This window comes from Podarcis melisellensis (assembly GCF_964234715.1).
Source record: "Podarcis melisellensis genome assembly, chromosome: 1".
In the NCBI taxonomy this organism is placed as follows: domain Eukaryota; kingdom Metazoa; phylum Chordata; class Lepidosauria; order Squamata; family Lacertidae; genus Podarcis; species Podarcis melisellensis.
In genome coordinates, this window is record NC_138528.1 from 115,427,516 (window position 1) to 115,450,405 (window position 22,890).

At 40.5% G+C, this 22,890-nt stretch overlaps 1 protein-coding gene and 1 long non-coding RNA gene across 3 annotated transcripts in view; both read right to left on the reverse strand.

Moving 5' to 3' along the window:
• The window catches only part of LOC309363780, a 122,985-nt gene that overhangs the window by 61,140 nt on the left and 38,955 nt on the right, over window positions 1-22,890 (reverse strand). The window lies entirely within an intron of this gene.
• Window positions 1-22,890, reverse strand: part of MAP3K20 (mitogen-activated protein kinase kinase kinase 20) — a 70,470-nt gene that overhangs the window by 30,426 nt on the left and 17,154 nt on the right. For both annotated transcript variants that reach the window (XM_081889208.1, XM_081889207.1), the window contains exons 3-9: window positions 21,541-21,628; window positions 18,241-18,342; window positions 16,265-16,330; window positions 11,990-12,018; window positions 11,724-11,861; window positions 7,505-7,591; window positions 1,647-1,721 (exon numbers count right to left, since the gene is read on the reverse strand). In XM_081889208.1, coding sequence (XP_081745334.1) covers window positions 1,647-1,721; window positions 7,505-7,591; window positions 11,724-11,861; window positions 11,990-12,018; window positions 16,265-16,330; window positions 18,241-18,342; window positions 21,541-21,628 — 585 coding nt within the window. The remainder of the gene's footprint in view (window positions 1-1,646; window positions 1,722-7,504; window positions 7,592-11,723; window positions 11,862-11,989; window positions 12,019-16,264; window positions 16,331-18,240; window positions 18,343-21,540; window positions 21,629-22,890) is intronic.

The window sequence follows — 22,890 nt, forward strand, 5'->3', positions numbered from 1 at the left end:
AATGAGGGCATGGAGGAAAGCCTCGATTCCTTTGCACCAACCATGGCACCCACTGGTTCAAAGTACATCAGTCAATCCCAGTTTAGATTTGGAACAATGTACATCAGGACGGACTATTTCTGTTCTGCGTTAGTGTCACATGCATTCAATGATAGGTCCCTTTGAGGTTTTGTTTTATGCATTTTTTTTTCAAGCAACGCAAAAATTGGCACGTAAAATTGTATGCGTTTCCCTTGCCCCACCCAAAAACGCATTTTTGTTCTATAATACTATAGACATATTTTTGGAAAGGAAACTGCTTTTGCAAAACTTGGAGAAGTGTGTGATCTAATGGATAGTTGAGTTGTGTCTAGAACGGTTGAATTAGGTTGGCTTGCTTTAAAACGTGGGTCGAATGTCTCCACCCTGAATGGTAAATCCACAAGGGTAAAAATAATTATCTCGGGATAAGCTGGAAATCAAGTGGATATCTCTTTATTGATCACCAGAAATATATATGAATTAAGTGTAAAGTTAAGCATTTAAGCGAGATTTGAAATTACTCATCTAGTAGGGAAATACTGTACTGTATCAAATTACTATTAGCAATATAAGGTAAATAAATTATGGGACCTTGATAACTGGAAAAGGAGTTGGTGGTTGTGGTCATGGTGAGGGGAGATGTAAAGTAGATCACTGTGCTCATTGTTGTTATGGTATTGTTGAAAAAATCTTTGGGCCATATGAAGAAGGTCAGTCTGCTTCAGGGCCTGCCAACCTTTTTGGGCCAGTGGGAACATTTGGAATTTTGAGGAAGTTCAATGGGCACCAGTCACAAAATGGCTGCCATGGGGCGTGCAGCATAATACAGAATGGCTCTCTGTAGGATGTGGTGTAACAGAAAATGACTGCTGAACACAAACTGGCCACCACACCTAAATGAGCAAAAAAAGGAACAGGAACCCAAATTGTGTGGGCATGCTCCTTCCTCATTAGGCATCTTCAACAACGTGCAAAAGACACCTACATGAGGCAACACTATGATCACTCGTAAAAATAAGCTCTTTCCTCTATTCAGAATGGAAGGGAGGGTGTGAAATGTGGGCAAGTTTAAGGGGCACAGGATATTCAATATAGGGGAAGATTTTTGAGCTAACATTTATCAAGACTTTTCAAGGGTGAAATTTAAAGAACTGGAGGGCATCCTGGCCTCTGCAGTGCCTGAATTCAACAGTTTATAAGCTAAAAGAAAATAGAACATCTGCTAACAAAATTTATAATATATGATTGATACAAAAAAGGAATTTGTTATAGTTTTATAATTATTATTGTGTTTATGAAGTTTTGTTCATTGCTTAAATCCTATGATAATATACGCTTACCTAGATAATTCACAAGGCAATCCATTACATGAGTTCAGTGGGACTTACTCCCACGTAAGTGCATATAGGATTGCAGGCTCTGTACCTGAAATCCTGGCTCCCTTAAACTTATCCAGTGTCAGCAGAGAGGGTGGGTGGTACATGGAAATGAAATGAAATAATACAAATGGAAAATTCTTATCTCACATTTAGTGTCCCATCTGCAACAGGAGGGTTTTGGGGTTTTGTTTTTTTTAAAAAAAACAGTACAGTTAAAACACACAGTGGATAACAGTAAATAAATACCTTTGGATCTGCTTCCCAACACTGGAGCATCAATTCTGCAAAGCTTCCAGGGCAACTGCTTGGAATGGTCAGTCTCTGTAATAGAAGCAAGACAATAGTTGGACAACCAGGGGACTAGAAATGAACAGCAGAAGATAAACCCCAGCTCCCATATGAAAGCAGATCTTCCAATGTTCCAATGTTCTCAGTAAAAGGAAGGAAGGAAGGAAGGAAGGAAGGAAGGAAGGAAGGAAGGAAGGAAGGAAGGAAGGAAGGAAGGAAGGAACTATACCACAAAGTACAAGCATGGGAATAGGCAAAAAGCCTGTAGAACAGATTGTGTTTGGAGACAAATCAAGCTATCTCTGTGCCATTTCTCAGGGAGATGATCTTCTAGCACCAAGAATGATGGATCCTTTACCACTGAATTTTACAATTCATGGTTTGAGATAGGTCCTCTATATGTGCCACCCAAACCAATTCTAACCATTCTAGAGGTTTCCTCCTTGGAAGCAACCACACTCTTAATGTAACTTAGAGAGTTTCTTACACTCAGGAGACAAGAATTTGTTGTTTTATAAATAGATATGAAACTTCTGAATCTCTTCTCAATTCTGAGTGTGTGAGTATGAAGCAAACCTTATCCAGCATACTATTTCTGGAAAAGGAGAAAACCCCCAAGATATTACAATAATTCCATTCTATAGTGTTCATTAATATACTATTCTCCTGCCTGGAAACCAGGCTCTTCAAAACTGTACTAGGGAAACTTTCCCATAATTTTATCCGTCTAATATTTTTAATTTCAATCACAAGTCCACAGGTTCTTATTATGAGTGTATATAGCTCTGTATATGTATTTCCCAAAGTTTTCCCAATTCTGCATCCCTGCATATATTTGAGATGGTATTCTTCCCATGCACAAGCTCAGTTTATTTGAACTACAGACCACAAACATCAAATGCAGTAGATACTATTCATTGTTCTTATTCCAATTAATCCTTCCTTGGGCAGCGCATGTTCAAGTATCTCACATTAGTTCTCATCAGCTGTTTTGTATGTGTACTAATATTTACTGGCGTCCATTAGCTATTTTGAACTAAAGTGCTAGATTGTGCTAAGCAGTCTTCTAGCAAAGTTCCTACTTAACTGGAGCAATCCACTATCACTCCCAGTTAACCATGAATAATACAAGTTGCATAAGAATCTAACTTCTGAACAAACGTTCTAGTAGATGAAAACTACCATGATCAAGAAAGGCAAGATGAACCAAACACAGAGGAGTGAAACCAGAAGAGTTTTAGAACCTGTTTATTGAGTTACTAGTATTGTTGGGCTTTGCAGAGGTACCATGTAGATATTGTAGAGCCGTCATGATAACACACTTTCATTAGCAGGGTATCCTACTATGGTCTCTGGCCAAAATAAGTGCTAAGATTCTCTTAAAAGTGAAATTGAAGAAGGCCTGAACCCACATCTAGTCAACATTAGTTCAGCATTGGACTAAAGAAAGACGTTACAGTTGCTTATTAGAAAACTGAAGCAAATATACTTAAGCACAATTTTTCTGTTTGTATATACTCCATTTTTTCTAGTAAATGGAACTTTTGAGTAGTTAAACTACTGCAGGGTTAATGCCATGGCAGAAAGGAGGGTTAAGTCATTTTTGATGCTTCAGAGAAACAACTGTACATGGCCTTAGATTTAGTAGGGTAAGAATGCTAAAGTCACCTTTCACCATACATTTATTGACGAACTGATGAAGCCATACAAGAAGTCTAATTAAGTGTTGCAAGAATAACTAACATGTAAATACTCAAAGACCTTAAATAACATTATTCAAGAGTGGGAAGAAAACTCTCATATTGCAAATATTGACATAAGATTGAAATACTTACTGCCAACGTGAACAATTAGTAACCTAGCGACAGAAGGCAGACGCAGTGCCAAAAGCAGATTTGTGTACAAGCACAAAAACCTGATATCTTTGTGCTGTGATCAACATATAAGAATGTGTCTACACACTTTCAGTAATGCAATTAACTATCTAAAAAAAACAACCTTTTCATTGAGAAAGATTCTATTGATTAACACAATTGTCCCAATTATACAAAGCAATCAAATCTGAACTTCTGTCCACTCACATTGCTCCCTAAGGTTGTCATGACCTGCACGCCACTTTGTCAAGTAAGCTAAACAAAACGGATCTCTATATAAGTGTAATGGGACCTGCAAGAATTTATGAACGGCTGTGTGTTAAAAGCAAAAATGAAATGCAAACTCAGGAAAGACTGCTATTGGGGGGGAATAAAAAACCCCCCATAAAATATACATATCAAGTGCTAATCAAATATGCAATCATTAAATAATGAGTACCATAAATGTGAAAAACTTTTATACCAAAAGTATGTTCAAGAAGTCTACTTGGCATAAACAAAGTAGCAATGACACTTGATACTCAGTCAAGTCATTTGCCTAAAAATACAACTGATAGTCTAGCAATGGCATTTGTCTGTAACCCTCACTGTTCCAGGAGTTGGAAAATGAGTTACTAAAAGACATGTAATCATCACTTGCATCCATCTTACTTGAGTAGAATGTTATTTGTCAGGTAATATATAGGTAGCAGGTCCCAAAGAGTGTCATACTCTAATAAAAGTGACATTTCTAAGTAGTAATTTGATGTTAGATAATGACATCTCTAATATGAACTTTTATATTAGGATTGTGTTTTGGAGTTTAAAACATGTAAGTACCAAGAAAAACTCTAGTGGAATGAAGAAGAAGTCATTTAAAGAACCGATATTTCACTTAAGTGTCAGCATGGTTTAATGAACAGAGTACTGGACCTGGATTATGGAAATAAGGGTTCAGATCCCCAGCTAGGAATCTCATGTGCTAGAACTGGGCAAATTACCATTTCTCAGCCTAATCTATGTCTCAGGGTTGTGAGGATAAAATGTATGCTGGTCTAAACACATTCTAAATTGAGGAAGGATGCAAATTCTTCAGCATTCTTTTTGTAACCTACACGATAGACGAGCCTGAAAGTCTTAATTATTACTCATTAAAGGTAAAGGAGCCCTGACAGTTAATAAACAGTGTACTTGCACAATCAACGATTCTAAGGGTTGTAATCTGCTCTAACTATAACAAGAGAGGAATTCTGCCTGGGACAAAACTAAGGTTTAGTTGTTCTCTCACGATAGCGAAAACTTTAGGTCACAAAGCACATCTAAAGCAATCTGCTTTCCACAAAGAACACTGGGAACTGTAGGTTAACTCCTCAGAGAGCTACAGTTCCCAGCACCCTTGAACTACAGTTCTCTGGAGGACGTAATGAACTTTTAAATTGTGTTACATGTGCTTTAAAAGGGCAACAAACATAGTTTGCAGACTGACAGCTGAGAGGGAACTTGGAACTCAGGCCCCATCTAAATTATGTATTTACAGCAGTACCGTACCACTTTATAAACAGTTGTGGCTTTCCCCCAAGGAATCCTGGGAAATGTTAGTTGTTAAGGTTTCCGTGAGTTGTTAGGGGACCCCTATTCCCTTCACAGAGCTACAATTCCCAGAGTTCCCTGGTAAGAGAGATTAACTGTTAACCATTCTGGGAAGTGTAGTTCCCGGATAGGGACAGGGGTCTCCTAACAACTCACAGCATCCTTAACAAACTAACAGTGCCCAGGATTCTTTAGGGTATGATACTGATTTAAGTGTATAGTACAGATGGGACCTTTGAGACATACAGAGTTGATCCAGTTCTGTCCAGCAGGGACTTCCATCAGCAAACCTTTGCCTCTCCTACGCAGCCCCCCCCCCACTACCTTCTATGCTGTTCTGAGGGTCCCCCAACCCTCTGGAGCAGATCTAGAGGGCCTAGAGTAAGGGTGGAAATTGGCAAAAACCACCTCTCTCCTCCTCCTCTCTCCCACCTTATGTCGACAGAAGTCTCTACTGTCATGTGATTCTGTTTGCATAGAAACACCATACAGCACTTAACCAATTTATTAGGATTTTTAAAACCTTAGAAAGAAACACAAATATTTCACAGCTTTAATAAGCAGGCAACAATTTGCCATCAGATTTTTAAAAAAAACAAACAAAAAACAAAAACAGAATCAGTACAGTAATCTTACCCAGTGACATTAGTTTCCAAACGTCACTGTAGTGTTCTATTCAAAATCATGGGCACCATAACATTTGCTCTATTGTCCGGACACTAAAAATTACATAGCGCCTCAATGACCATTAGAGGTTTTTATTCATTTCTAGTCCACTGAAGAAATTGGCAGGCCCTTGCTTTCCATTAAAATCAAAGTCAGCACTCATATATTTAACATTAGTCCCTCACATTCCCTCTTCTGCGCAAACTTCAGGCTGAATAGTCAATCTAGATAAAGTTCAATAGTTCTATGTTCCATTTATTTCAACAGAGAGAACGTTGAGCACTGGAACCAATGAGGTTTTTAAAGTGCCTAATTTTGGCTGGATCATGTCCATACTAAGCAGAGCAGCGATCTAAGTGGTCAACATGGTATACACTATACATCTTATATACCAGATTCCCGTATCCAGCTATGAAACCAAAGCACTGGTGTATATGGAGGAAATTTGTGTCTTGATCGCCTCGTCCCCAAGGGAAGAAATATTGTGCTGAACCAGTAAGCTTTTCTTCACGCTTAGAAATGGAACAGATACAGATTACACCTTATTATTCTAAACTTATACTGTCGGACGTTACATGCATAAGGTTGTTCTGAATTAAGGAAAGATTGCCAACTAAGTTGGATTCCCGGACAGGACAGCCAACCTAACATTCAATAACAACTTTTAAAAGGCAGAAGGTGTTTTAAACATTAATTCACCCCCACCTGTATTTCTAGGAATATTTTTCCCCCTAATAACACTTTAAAGAGTCTAAAACCATTGGGAAAGCCAGTTATATATATAAAAGAATTCAAGAAGCCGAGCTGTCGCTTTTTAGCCAAGTAGCTTTTTATTAAGTAACGTACCCACAACCTCCCAGTCTGCCTAGATAGAGGATTTCCATACTTGGTGTGTGACACAGCCACAACTTTAATTTTTTTCCCCTTTAGTGGGGGGAAAGAAAGAAAAACCCGTACTTCCTGTCTTTGACATCAAGGAGCCATGCGTTCAAATAAACGCTCACATGTTCAACTACCTGAAAGCCTCAATTTGTAGGAAGAAGAAAAGCAACGCTGGGGACCCTGTACAAAGGGTGTTTACGCCACTGAAGTTCTTTTGAAATGGAAAGACACCGCATGAGGAAGCTTGCAACTATGGCAGAGCCTTACCAGTACCAGTGAGGATCTCATCTTCAATGTAGCCGAGAACGTAGGTGGCAAAACTGTAATTTCCCTCTTTTTTAAACTATTTTTTCTTCTTTTATTTTTGAAATCCTCATCTAAGTGGCAGTTTCTTGTACTATAGTGACTCCTGCTGGGAGAGTTAAGTTGAAGTAGCTGAAGGTCTCTTACAGATATATCAACTCCCGGCCAGTATAAAGATGTCCTAAACGCAGGAGATGGAGTTAAACTGTTCCCCTACCTTGGACGCAATGGCTTCTTTCATCACTAAGAACAAACCCCTAGGTTTTACAATTGAGACTGAGAAACTAGTACAGTACTTGTACAATTTTTGATCTACAGCATCACGATGTGAAGCTGCAACAATTAGATGTAAAGGGTCCATTCATGAGGAATAACATCACTTTGACCCTTTGTGTTAGCTCCTACTGCTAATCTTTCCATACGCGTGAACTTACTTTCAATTTGAAGAAGATGAAAAAGTCTTTTGCAAAACCCAATACTGTTTTCTGATCTATGTACCTGAATGTAGAAACGTAGTCTTACCTCGTTTTTTTCCACTACAAGCCAAGCTACTTGTAATCCTTCCAAGCCTTTAAAGGGGACCTCCCTTGTTAGCATCTCCCAGAGAACCTGGAATAGAAAAAAAGGAAAGAATTTTTATTTCTGTACTTTGTATTTTAAATACATTATTAAGCCTTGATACAGCACTATCTGTATCCAATTACCAGGCAACCAGAGTCCATTTGCAGGAACATGGACATATATTTGTGTGCAAGATCCCCACACTAAATTAAATTTGAATATTTCTCAGGTTTTTTTATGATAAAGAGAAGTGTGGAGTTATATTTTGGTTGTAAAATACACAAGGCTGAAATCTTTCTTTGTTCCTCAGTTGCTCAAGTCTGGTGGTTGAGACTTGCTTCTGCCTCCGTCCATTTATTCTTCCACTAAAATGTCCAAACTGATGTCTGTGTACATGCACACGGTTATTTTGTTAGTTGCTGTCTTCTTTTGTGCAGCCAAGCACATTTTACAAATCTCGGTCTGGTTTATCCAGTCCTGGTGCATCATCTCTGAAAAGGACAGCTATGCAAATGGAGACGAAGAAGAACTTCCATGAAGAAAGGGTGAGGAAGTCACACAAATGAAGTTTGGGGGAAACCAACCCTGTTGGGCATGGGATAATTCACTTTGCATGAAATGACTTCTGATTCAGAAGCAGTAAATAAAAATCAAACCATAAGGAAAACAACAACAGTGAATCGATATTCAAGGTCATTCAAGGCAACCAGAAAAAAAACACAAGTAGTGAGCCACAGTAAGCTGCTATGTATGCAAACCCTGCTTTTTCTTTTTTTCTTTAATGCTACCACTCCAGAAGTTTGATGAACAAAGCTAACGGGAGTTTTAGTCTTTAACTCAGGAGCATATGCATGGCTCCCAAAATGTTACTGGCAATGGCAGCTGAGGCTTCCCAAGAAAAGAGGATTACCTGTTCTCCATACATTGTGCTGGAGAAACATTACGAGCCCAGTGGATCGCTAGCTGCCAATTCTAGTTAGGAAAGAAGTCTGGGTGTTTTGCATGGCTGAACAACTATCTTAAAAAGCTGGATTAAAAGAAGTGTCTCTCTCACTCACTCTATAAATAGGTTTTCATATCCAAGGCAACACATGCTCAGTGTAATGAAGACAAATCTTACTGGATCTACATTTCTAAAGGGAAATTTATTACACGAAACCCCTGCAATTAAATATATATACAAATTCACTGGTAAAAGGAATCCTGTTGAACTGATATTTAAATTGAATATGCTGTGACAATTTCAGAGTTATCATCATTATCCCATAAGCATTCCCCCTATCAGGTAGAAAGAGTGCATATTATTTTCTGCCTCATGCAGAAGGATATGTCTACTCATGGGAGCACAGGCATTTTTAATGGCTAAGGGAACTATTGGACAGACCACAGGAATCCTAAGACTTGATATGGCATTTGGATAGGTAGGCCAACTATGTGTTAAATAGTCTGACTGCAAACTCATTTACTTACAAGTATATTTCATTCATTTAAGTGGAAGCCCCTTGCAGACAAGTTGCAGTACAATCCTAGGACCTGTTATCTCACAGATACAAGTCCCATTGTTTCCAACAGAACTTACAACCAAGTAAGGCTTCAAGGGATTTTTATCCTCAAGTGCCCCGGTCTCATGAAATTGTTTGCCAAATCTCAAAAAGTTATGTGAATTATAGGGAAAACTAACTAATATATGCAATCCTTCCTAATGTTCTTGTGATTTATTCAGAAGAGGCAACTTGAAGTTGACCAAGGAAAAAACTATGGACCTATGGATTGACAGCATTATATTGTACTATGGTGGGAAAATGCTCCCCCCCCCCACTTTAACATTGTAAATAGAAGATAGAAAACAATATAATAGTTCAATGAATACAACCCATTCTGGCAGGGGAAAACCCAGGGAAAAAATAAATAAAAGAAAGGCCATGGATTCTGCCAGCAGAATGCCATTTCTCGACATCTTCACTCTTTTACATTTGAAAAGGATTCTGCTCTTTGTTATCAGAATTTCAGCTGCACTTCAACTGATGAAAAGCAGATGTCTGTCTAGCACAAAAGCCACTTGTAAGTGCTCTAAATTGTGATACCAGGCTGTTCAAAACTTGTATTTATGGATGAGATTGTTTAAAAAGAAAAATAGACACGATTTTCATGGATTAATTCTTTATCTTCAAAACACATTGTTGGCGTAAAGGGTTGCGCCTTGGAGAAGTTGAAGACCTATGAAGAGGAAAGCTTGGCTGAACCGATGGCTGGAGAATGTAAGCCAATGCACTACTAATGGTGCAAATCTACGCACTTGTGGACACAGTTCCACTGAGTTTAATGGGGCTTATGTGTACGTTAATGGGTTAAGAATTGCAGTCTAATCCCAACCCCACTTACTTGGAAATAATTTCTATGGAATTAAACAGACTTTACTTCTGAAGAGACATGGTTAGGACTGAACAGCAAAACTTCCATCTAGATCAGAAATTAAATGCACATAAGTATATTCTTGTGTAATCTATAAATATTTAACTAAGTGCCAACATGCAAATTTTTCATGCGGAGGGTTAACAATGTAGTCAAATGCACAAGTAGTGAGCCAACATGAAGTGTCTTTGTGTGCTCTTTCAATGTTATACTTTTTCAAGTTATTTTCATTGGGGGGGGGGGAAATCCAAGCTGAAAAAGAGAAACTCTCTGAACTGAACTTGCACATATCTGCCATTGTGATATAACAACTTGTCCTAGTTAAACCAGTCTAAAGATGGGATAAAGATTAAGGCACTTATTCCTATACCTGAACTTCATCCCTCCAGTGAGATGGATTTCCTCCAAAATCAATGCCTAAATTACAGATTAAGTTAACTGCAGTTCAGTAAGAAATCAATGTAATCCAAGTTAGTCATGGCGTCTAACTTTTCACACTGATTTCAATGGCACCTATATGCAATTAACTATATGAATTCAACCCTATGTCTTCAGATCTTATGATTTTGTGAGTGAGAATGAAAAACTGACCGGCATCAGTGGCTTTGAGCTTGGTGGCTACAAGCGTGGATCAATGGGATTGGGTTAAGAGTTCTCCTCACCCTGGCATGCTGTAAGTGGTATTGGGCTTTGGGAACCCAATATTTCTTCCTCATCCCTTCCCCAATCTCCTTACTTTATATTGAGGGGAATGTCTGCCCTAGCAGAGTCTTTCCTGACACAGGACACCGAACCCATTAGTTTAGTCTTCTTAAGTGGGGAGTAAAAGACAACCACCCACAATAAGTATGTATTGTTGTTAGTCTCATTTCTAACACTAATAATTATTAGTGTTGTTAGTGCTATGTTTTGTTACTGGTTATGAGTGCTATGGTTTTTTCCTGGGTCCTTGGTGTTTGTCCTATCAGGATTGGAGAGTAATATCTGAACAGGACACATGACAGAGAAACATGGGAAAAACATGCACCACAAGAGTCACGTTGAAGAAAAGAAGATGGCAACAAAGCATGTCTGTGTACCAGAGAATGGGCATCCAAAAAGGTACATGTGCAGAAATACTGAGGCAGCTGTAAAGGAATGAGCCCTCAAGTACACATTCAAGAGATTTGTGTGCCTTGTATGTCTGTCAGTGTGCTGATAGAGCTTCCTGCATCTGTCTTTTTGATGGGAGGGTATTTTATAGATTGTTACGAATTGCATGTGTTTTAGTATTAATGTCTTGATATCACAATGTATTTATGTTTAAGGTTTTTAAATACAGTCGTACCTTGGAAGTGGAACGGAATCCCTTCCGGAAGTCCATTCGACTTCCAAAACATTCGAAAACCAAAGCACAGCTTCTGATTGGCTGCAGGAAGCTCCTGCAGCCAATCGGAAGCCGCAGAAGCCCCGTCGGACGTTCAGGTTCCAAAGAACGTTCGCAAACCGGGACACTCACTTCAGGTTTGCGGCGTTCAGGAGCCAAAACGTCCAAGTACCAAGGCGTTCGCAATCCAAGGTACGACTGTACACTGCAAGCCGCTTGAAGGACTCTGTGTGACAAGCGACTACCAATTCTAAGAATAAAAATGTTTTTGAAAATATTACAACCAGCACTATCTTTTCCTGGTTTTGTGTTAGATGAGACTTGAAAGGCCAACTAGATAGCCTCTCCAAAGATAATTTTTTTGAGCATGTATGGTAGTGTACGAAGAAATAGGCTACTCACCACACCATACGAATAAGTGTCGCATGTTTCAGATACTGGCAGACTCTGGATAACTTCTGGAGCCATCCAAGGAAAGGTACCAACTAGAGACATGTGTGTTGTATGGGAGTGGAATCTTGAAGCACCAAAATCGCATATCTAGAGAAAGCAGTATATAAACAAAAATGAGCGTCCACATTTTTTTGAGCCGGGGGAGGGGGGACAACTATGATGCAAAATACAGTGCAACAGCAAATAAACTTTATAGGTGCTTTATATTTTCCTACCTTTAATACTCCATCACCAGCTATGACCACTGAGAATTTAAAAAGAAAGAAAGAAGGGTAAGAAGAAATTACATGACAACTATTTACATTATTTAATGATGATGGGCTTGTACATACTGGAATGCACAGTTCATATCATTTCTCTAGCTGAATCGTCTGGCAATAAATCTAACTGACACTGAAATATCTCATACTGAATTGTCCATGGCCACCAAAGAAAGAACTATTGATATTAGGGTTGATAGTTTACTAAGAGTAAACTCAGCGCGTTATGACAGTGGAAAAGAAAATACTCAGTGTCAAAAATTATTGAGGAGCGAGACTGAAGATAAAACTGCCGGATATTATAATGCCATGTCATATAAATCTATACTGTGGACATGACATCTGGCATATTCAGAGTACCACAGAGCAGGAGGTGTCAGATAAGGACAGCCAATATGATCTAGCAATTGGAGCACCTACTCTCAACAAAAAATCTAAAATATTCACAGTATTATAGTTTAGGGAGAAAAGAAGACGGCTGAGTGAGAAAATGACGTGGGTTTATAAAATTATGTAAACTGTTGAAGAGAGTGAACAGAGGGATCTATCTATCTATCATCTATCTATCTATCTATCATCTATCTATCTATCTATCTCTATCTATCTATATCTATCATCTATCTATCTATCATCTATCTATCTATCTATCTCTATCTATCTATATCTATCATCTATCTATCTATCTATCTATCTATCTATCTATCTATCTATATCTATCTATCATCTATCAATCTAATATCACTCAGAATATTAGGATTTGGGATCAATTTACATGTAAAGGATAAATCTTTACACATAGCATAATATACACACAACCACATAGCTTTAAAGTAGATTAGAAGACATTAACAGTTTATAGGTAAAAAGTAAAGGTAAAGGACCCCTGGACGGTTAAGTCCAGTCAAAGGCAACTATGGGGTTGCGGCGCTCGTCTTGCTTTCAGGCTGAGGGAGCCAGTGTTTGTCCACAGACAGCTTTCCGGGTCATGTGGCTAGCATGACTAAACCAGAGCGCAATGGAACACCGTGAAGGAAACCAGAGTGCACAGAGACACCATTTACCTTCCTGCTGCTACTATTTATCTATTCGAGCTAGTATGCATTTGAACTGCTAGGTTGACAGAAGCTGGGACAGAGCAACGGGAGCTCACCCCGTCAAGTGAATTCGAATGGAAGGTCAAATTTGCACAATGGGGTGAGCTCCTGTTGCTTTGCCCCAGCTTTAGACAGCCTAGCGGTTTGAAAGCATACCAGTGCAAGTAGATAAATAGGTACCACTGCGACGGGAAAGTAAACAGCGTTACCGTGCCCTCTGACACTCGTCACAGTCCTCCGTGCAGCAGTAGCGGTTTAGTCATGCTGGCCACATGACCCAGAAAGCTGTCTGTGGACGAACACCGGGTCCCTCGGTCTGAAAAGTGAGATGAGCGCCACAACCCCATAGTCGCCTTTGACTGGACATGGATCCTTTACCTTACCCTTTTAATGGTTTATAACAGACAATTAGTGAAATAGAACCTCTTCTATTCAGAACAAGAATACCCCTATGCAGCAGGTGCTGCTGGCCAATGATAGGCAAAGAGTCTTGCCTTTATGCTGGGATGGGGAACCTGTGGCCCAGGACTACAACTGACATCATCCCTGATCACTGGCCATGCAGGCTGAAGTGATGGGAACTGGAGCGCAACAATATTTTGAGGAGTACACAGGCTTCTCTCTCACCATGCACCATGCCCTGATTTGACCTTGTTCATTAGTGTGTTCATCATTCTTTGTTTTATAATTCGCTTAAAATGTAAATATTTTAAGACTGGTGTTGCTGGTCCCCGTTTCGTGTCAGTGTTCAAGGTCACAAGTGTTATATCGTCCTGACTATTTTGTCAATGCTTAACTTTATTTTGAAGTAACGGATTTCAAAACAACTTTTACTGGGGGGGGTGGGAATAAAATGTTTAAAAATGAAAGTTCTATTTAAAAAAAACCACTTCCCAAAAACATTTGAGCTGGATGTTTGTCTAATCCAACATGGAGTTCCCCTAACTCTGTCAGAAGGGCCATCAAATAATTGGTCAAAGTATTAGAATACCCAGCAATAAATACTAAAAAGGCACAACATTAAATAAATTACAAGATGGATCAACCACATTTCAAACAAAGTGTTTTCCAAAGCAGTTTCCTTACGTTATCTGTGTTTGCAGACAAAACTTTACACAGAATTGTGAATATTTGGTTTTCAATATCTAAGTACCAGTTATGAAATATATTTTACATAGAGGTAACATTGGATTTCTCTGGTCAAAAATCAAGAAAAGAAAACGAGGCACAGCCCATTTTAATGTGATTGTAAGAGAAAAACCCTTTCAGGATAAAAGCAACAACTAATAGCAACATTACAGTGAAATAAGGCCACTTTCATTTTTTCCCCTTTGCATGTTAGTTTTGGGTGTATCCCACAGTACTAATCCCATTTGGCACAAAGCAATTCTATCTTGCATAACAGCCACAGAGATTCATGAACTGCAGTTACTACCAAGCAGGAAGAGATCAATGGATGAAAAACTACAGATATTTTGTGTTGAACTTGGTTCAGCAGCCTCTCACCTGGAGCATTAACAATAGCTTAAGTCATTTTCTTGACAAGGACATGGCTTGCAACTCATAGTGTGTTTTTTCATGGCTGGAGAACTCTTAACATATTTTAACTCATTGTGCAAATAGAGCAACAGATTAGGACCATGTGACCCTCCAGTTCACTCCAATTCCCATCAGCCCCACCCAATATGGCCAATAGAGATGCAAATTCCACAAGGCAGTGGGCTCAATCCAGATAAAGGGCCTCTCCACACTTACCATTTACAGAACAGTTGCTGTTCGATCCAACATTTTAAAAAGTGAATACAGTCGTACCTTGGAAGTCGAACGGAATCCAAAACGTCCGGACACCAAAGCGCAGCTTCTGATTGGCTGCAGGAGGCTCCTGCAGCCAATCGGAAGCCGCAGAAGCCCTGTCGGATGTTCAGGTTCCAAAGAAAGTTCACAAACCGGAACACTCACTTCCAGGTTTGTGGCGTTCAGGAGCCAAAATGCCCGAGTACCAAATCCAAGTACCGAGTGCCAAGCCCAAGTACCGAGTTTGGGATCCAAGGTACGACTGTATGTAGCTAATTGCCTGCATCTTTGGCCACAGTCATTATTAGAGAGTGAGTGTGGAGTTTTCCTTTCCACGCTAATGGAGGGTTCTGCCCTAACTGAGAAATGTTCCATGGCTGTAGTCACTCTCCTAATGCAGCCTTACGTCCTTCCAGGCGATTATTGTTGGTGCTATGAGCCTGCACATGGGGATAGCACATTTGTGATTAATTTATTTTTAAAATTATGCCAACTGTTCAAGAATACTGATCTTGTGGGGGTAGAGGAGATTAGAAAAGGAACCACATGTTTGCCTGAACTATGGTGCCTCTGCTTATTGTAATGAAATTTTGTATTTGGCTCATGACTGCTGCCAAGGGCTCAGTCCCATCATTTCTACCTGTCATCCATCTCCTTTGAACTGAGCTCACAAACTTAACATCTTCCACTGGTTTGAGGGAAGTGGCATAAAAAAGTCTGCCAAATCTAGGGCTGCTATACAGCCAGAATTTCCTGGACATAGCTGGGATTCGACCATTGTAACCAACACCCGGGCAGAAAATCTCTGAATGTAAAAGCAGGGTTTGGAGTACAATATCCAGGAATATTAGCTGAAGGATGCTGACATTGTGTGGCAACATGCCCCCAAATCCCCCAAACCCCAGCAACTATTCCACTATAAACTATTCCACTAGGTTACTTGCAGATGTCCCACTGAAAAGCGCTATGGAAAGTTAATCATGACTAACTTAGTGCCCTCTAAAATAAATGGGACAATTAACTTATCCTGGAATCCAACCTAATGTGTTCTCATTTTGCCATTGTCCAGAGGTGCACGGAAACTCTGCTTACCTAAATGCATCTTAGAATAATTGTACAGAATGGTAAAGTTCAAGGAAGCTAAAAAGAGACCAAGCTAAGTACACTTTGTTGAAGAGAAACAGGATTAGAGGCGAATCGAAACATGTTTTGAAGTGTTTTCCAGCCATGTTTAGTAAGCATTTTAACTGAAGGTAGAATTGCTTTCCTGTGTTCAGTAGCTAGGACTGAAAAACCAGGATTTGCAAGAAAAACAAGAACATGTAAATTCATGCTGTTTTACCATTTCGGGATTTCAGATCTCGGTGAATTACTTTGACTGGAGCCTCCATATGCAAATAGTGCATTCCTAAAAGGAAATGATTTTTTAAAAGAAAGGAAGAAAATCTATGTTATAACATGATCACTTCTTATCAGCACTTGCAATGGCTTCTTCACAAGCCAAATGCAAATAAGGCAAAATGGTTCTAACAAAATCTTGGAGCAATTCATGTATATCAGTTCTTTGGCGAGGAAGACACACATTCAAATAAAAAAAATACTCAGTGAAGGAAAGGGTATGTGCATTTTTCACGAAAGGCTACATAGCACAAGTCTCTCCCCTCCCCAAAGTAGCAAGTGAACAGGCCTTCAATTATTTATGTATAGCCTTTATACCGTATTTTTCTGTGTATATAACATGCCCCTGTGTATAAGACGCCCCCTATTTTTGGGGACTCCAAATTAAGATAATGGAGGGAGCTTGTTGTTGAGCTTTTCTTTGGGGAGGGATGCCAAAAATCACTCACCCACATGACCGCACGCGTCGCCAGAGGCACCGATCATATGCCTGCTCACCGCCAGCAGGTGGAAATTGCCCAACCAATTGCCGCTGACAATCTCCTAATCACGGTGATTGGGTGAATCGCCCGTACCCCCAATGCACTACCCATGTATAAGAGAAGCCCAACATTTTAAACTTTTTTTTTAAAGAAAAAACCTGTGTCTTATACTTGGAAAAGTACGGTATGCCACATTTCTGTCAAGGCATCCTAGGTAGTATACAATTTTAAAATCCTAAAACATATGAATGGTTAACTGTATGCCACCCAGAGTGGCTGGAGAAACCCAGCCAGATGGGTGGGGGAAGGGAAAGGATTGTTAGCTGCTTTGAGACTCCTTAAAGGGAGTGAAAGGCGGGATATCATATCCAAACTCCTCTTCTTCTATTATTATTATTAGAAATAGAGTCATCCTAGGCCAGGCATGGCCAAACATGGCCCTCCAGCTGTTTTGAGCCTACAATTCCCATCATCCCTGACCACTGGTCCTGTTAGCTAGGGATGTTGACACAATTTCCTAGTCCTGGGCTAGAGTCTTAAGCAGCCACTAAAGAAGGTGGGATGCACTTAGTCCAATGGTTCTGTCAGGCCTTTGCTGGTTCTGTCAGAGTCTATATTACATTAGTAATATATTTGCATTTTATGATGCTCGATCAATCTTTAAAAAGCTTTCTTCTGCCCAGCTCAAATATTGATAATGACCCCTTTTCTCCCTACAGGGAAGTCATTCTCATGCAGCCTTTTGCCCTTTTGCCATATAAAGAAAATGGGAACAGTACTTATGAACGGAAGCTGAGAACAGCAGAAATAAATAAATTCTATAGGTATTTCCAGAGCCGTAGCTATTGGGGGGGGGGGGCGCTAGCCAGGTTTTTTGCCCCAGGTAAAGCCTCCACAGGGACACCATTGAGGCTCCCAGCCTCTGTGTGTATATGCATGCAAATGCACACGGGAGGTGTCAAACCAGGTCTTTGACCCTGGTGAAATAAACCATCTCCTTAAACTACATCCTGTGCCAAGCATCTGGTAAATCAAGATTCACTAGAAGGTCTTGGAAGAAGAAGAAGAGTTTGGATTTGATATCCCGCTTTATCACTACCCTAAGGAGTCTCAAAGCGGCTAACATTCTCCTTTCCCTTCCTCCCCCACAACAAACACTCTGTGAGGTGAGTGGGGCTGAGAGACTTCAGAGAAGTGTGACTGGCCCAAGGTCACCCAGCAGCTGCATGTGGAGGAGCAGGGAATCGAACCCGGTTCCCCAGATTACGAGACTACCGCTCTTAACCACTACACCACACTGGCAGCTTTCGTGGAAGATAACCAAGTTGATAGCACTGGAGAATGTGAACAATTCAGACTAAGGATTAAAGATAATGTTGCTCCTTTTTTTCAAATTATTGCAATAAACCTCCCTTTGTTACCAATGAATCTCACTTACCTTTAGCTATATCAGTTGCCCAGGTCATTATATGATCCATATCCATCTCTTCGCTTCTGTTGCTATTTATGTAGTCATACAGTGATCCAGCAGAAGCATATTCTGTGAAGAAATAGCACACATCTTTAAAAAAGGCTTTGTCTAATGCTGGACAGGTGCACGGTGATGTTTGGCTTTCCTAATGAAAAGCATTTACATTAGGAGCACGCTTTGAACGCATGCAAATGGGGAGTTGCCTGTACTGGAAAGTCACACAGGGCCTTTAAGGGTGTGCTCTCTGAAACCTTTCAGCAATAATCCGCCAATTCTGGCAGGAGGGCCTTATCAGACTCCGTTCAGCCTTCTGGTGCTGATATAAAAGACAAATTTTGGATTCTGTGGTGTGTTCTGAAGTACATTTCCAGTTCATGCAGGACATTTAAAGGTAAAGGTAAAGGGACCCCTGACAATTAGGTCCAGTTGTGGACAACTCTGGGGTTGCGGTGCTCATCTCGCTTTATTGGCCGAGGGAGCCGGCGTACAGGTCATGTGGCCAGCATGACTAAGCCACTTCTGGCAAACCAGAGCAGCGCACGGAAATGCCGTTTACCTTCCCGCCGGAGCGGTACCTATTTATCTACTTGCACTTCGACGTGCTTCCGAACTGCTAGGTTGGGAGGAGCAGGGACCGAGCAACGGGAGCTCACACCGCCGCAGGGATTCGAACCGCCGATCTTCTGATCGGCAAGTCCTAGGCTCTGTGGTTTAACCCACAGCGCCACCTGCGTCCCTCGCAGGACAGTTAGGTTCATAAAATTTCAAATAAACCAAGTGTCATTTCTGAAACTTCTTAAGATCTACCACTTCTTATTTCCCAGAATTTCTTTTGCACGCAGCACTGTAAACTGTTCCCTGGGCTCATGTTCTGACGAAATATTTTTAAAAATATACAAATCAGCAAAGACTCTCTAACACATAATGCTTCTTCGTTTCAGTTCATGCTGCTTTATAAGCTGCTTGTCCTGTTTTTGCAGTTCCATTGCTTTGCTCTTCCAAGCACATCCATGTGCCTTATTTTGTATACATCACATGCTTCAAATTACATACCCTTCAACCAAGGACTTGTGTAAACTGTTCATACAACAGTTTGGCGAATTAAGAGAGATAAATATGTGTAAACAACTCACATAAAAGTAAGGATATTTGCATTGCTGTCTTTGAGGAGGAGCTACATATGTCAAGCAACTTTGTATTTAATTCAAAATATAATCATAGAATCATAGAATTGTAGAGTTGGAAGGGACCTCAAGGGTCATCTCATCCAACCCCCTTTGATGCAGGAATATGCAGCTGTCCCACACAAAAATCAAACCTGAAACCACAGCATTATTAGCACCATGCTAACCAATGGAACTATCCATCTAGTTTACGTGTTGTAAAAAAGGAATGACTTTGATTTATTAAAAACAGTTAGCATGCCCTCCATGAATATGTCTAACACTCTTTTAAAAAGTCCTCCAAGTTGGTAGCCGTTATTACATCTTGTGAGAGTTCATGCCATAGTTTAACTATGCATGAAGAACTAATTTTGCTCTGCTGCTCTGAATCTTCCAACACACAGCTCCATTGCGTGGTCCTCATTTTACGAGGGTGAGAGAAACACATGCACTCTCCATGTACTTTCTCATACTATGCATAAATGTATACATCACTATTAGGTTCTCCCTCACCTTACTTATTCACCTTTTTTTCTATCCTAAAAAGCCCCAATGTTCTAAGACAGGGGTGTCAAACTCAAATTCATCGAGGGCCGCATCAGCAGTTTGGTCACCCTCAAAGGGCCGGTTGTCACATCACAGGATGGCATGCACTCAATATAAAAACAAGCGGAGGTTTCCTGAATGCATGTAAAGTGGAGGTTTCCTGTGTAGAACGGCCGGCGCCGCTAGAGGGCAGACGTTCTCTGGCTTGTAGGCTGCCGCGCATGTGCTGAAGAGGCGGCTTTCTTATGCCAAAAAAAAGAAGAAGCGAGAATAAAAGGTGAAGGCTGGCAGCCGGCGGCGGCTACACGGGCCACATGACGAGGTCTGGCGGGCCGGATTCGACCCGCGGGCCTTGTGTTTGACACCCATGTTCTAAGAGAACAAGGGAGAAGTTCACGGTTTTCTTTCTAGAAAAATAGCACCGGTTACAACCTTTCTTTATTGGTGGCGGGGCATTCTTTCTGAGGTGTGCGCTCAGTATTTCAAAGGCATTATCATATTGACAGTCTTATTTCCAATCTCTTTCCTAACAATCCTTTTTAAGTGGGAGATACAGCAATCAGGAATCCAAGTGCAGGAACAGTTGCTGGATCTCACTCTGTGCAATGTGTGTTTTCAGAGACTGGAAGGATGGCAAAGGGCACTTAACCCTAGGGCTCAATCTGAAGACTGGCCTGTAAACTCTTGGGAGTATTCCGTAGCCATTGTAGCACAGATGCCAGGGCAGGGCACAAAGTATAAAATATAACTACAGGAAGAACTATTTTTAGACAGAAGCACACTGGTGTTGTGAGCAGTGTTAAACAGAGAAAGGAGTTAAAATGGGAGCGGGGGGGGGGGGGGAGCTCCACTGAGGAAACTATAACATCTTTAAAACTTTCTGGCCATGAAAGCTACACAAAAGTAGTAATACACTAGTCACTGCAAATATAGATACAGTGATACCTCGGGTTACAGACACTTCAGGTTACAGACACTTCAGGTTACAGACTCCGCTAACCCAGAAACAGTCTCGGGTTAAGAACTTTGCTTCAGGATGAGAACAGAAATTGTGCTGCGGCAGCAGCAGGAGGCCCCATTAGCTAAAGTGGTACCTCAGGTTAAGAACAGTTTCGGGTTACGAACGAACTTTCTCCAGAAAGAATTAAGTTCTTAACCCGAGGTATCACTGTACCTAGCATTTCAGAAACAAGAAGAGCTTCTTAAATGTAAAACACATACACCCAGGGCCGGATTTAGGTTTGATGAGGCCCTGAGCTACTGAAGGTAATGGGGCCCTTTATATGTCCAGCTGTCCTTTGTCAACAACAAATTGTTGCTGTTTCTTTCGTGTTGAATATATGCTATATGGTAATTTATGGACCTAATATGAATCTAAAGCCATTTGCACATAACAAAAATATGTATTTTATCAAAGTAATTGCTGAACAGAAATGCAGTTAAGAAGAAGTATATTTTTGGGGAGCCCTCAAGAGAGTGGGGCCCTAAGCTATAGCTTGTTTAGCTTATACGTAAATCCGGCACTGCATAAACCACAAAAGGAAGGCTTGTAACTTACCCGTAACTATGCCATAGTTGGGGGGTTCGAGAACAGCTCCATAAAACTGAATGATGTTTTTGTGGCTGAGCACGCTGAGGATTTCTGCCTGTTCAAAATACAGAAAATGTTAAGTTGTCAATGCAAAACTGCATACGGTTCCAGACCGCACATATAGTAAACATTTAAATTAAACTATCTCTGAATCCATCTCTTTCACAAACAAGATTTGAATATGCAAAGAATGCATGCCAGGTTAAATAGTGAACACTCAGCGACACTTCTGAGAGTCAACCACCTTGACATCCCTGATTAAGGCTTTGTAAGTGTCATCAACCAACAGTTTCATAATTTGGAAGGATGGAAGCCATTATATTGCAAGGTCCATCTTCAGGTGGTTGAGCTGTGACTCTAGAGGCCTTTTCCTGTCTCGATAAACACAGAGGTGCAACACCCTTCATTGGCTACACAATAAGAGACAAGGGGGCTTATTTCTTACCAAAATACTGTAGAGACAGAAGTCAACAGTAAACAGGGGTGGCACGTCCCATTTCACTGCCGCCCTCTCACGGCCTCCCCTCTGGTGGCACCACACCTCTCTTACCGGTGAGATCTCGCCAGAAACCAGTGCCACTGCCAGTGGTGGTGAGGCGGGCACTGCCTCTTGGGCTTCTGCGACTCGAGACAGGCAACTCACCTTGCCTCATCGGTGGGCTGGGACTGGAGGTCAATGCACTTGCAGATTGATTTTACCTTTTACAGATTAATTTTCTGTAAAAGGCTGTACACATGCCACCAGCATCCACCAAAAATCAGGATGTTTCACCCAGAAAAGATGAAAAAATGCTCAACAAGTTGAATGGCAAGAACCATGAAAATTGCCACAACATACATAAATTTACATTTTCCTTCTGGCTGAACGTATTTGTGAAGGCTCCATTTTGAAAATAAACTCCATTCGGCTACCAGATCAACCAACCAACATTGTGTTTAATATATCAGCTAAATTTCACAGCGTGAAGCACTCTCTCATGCCACAAAATTACAGGGTTAGATGTGTTTAACTATGCTAGACTCTGATTAGCAGAACATCACTAAGTGCTTACTAATATTTATCACTGCTTCACATGAGAGTTGATTAGTTATATGGTTCGGAAATATTTGCCACATTCATGTGAAGAACGCTAAAATGATTTAGAAAGGACTGAAGGCAGGTAAGGAAAGAAATGGAACCCAAACGTTCTCAAGAATTTTAAGGATCAGTAAAAATTTAAACCTGGGAAAGTTTTAATCTGATAACTGTTCCCCACAATGTTTTATGGAAGTTAATTCTTCTCTACCATCTGCGGCTCAATCCTGATGGTGTCGGGG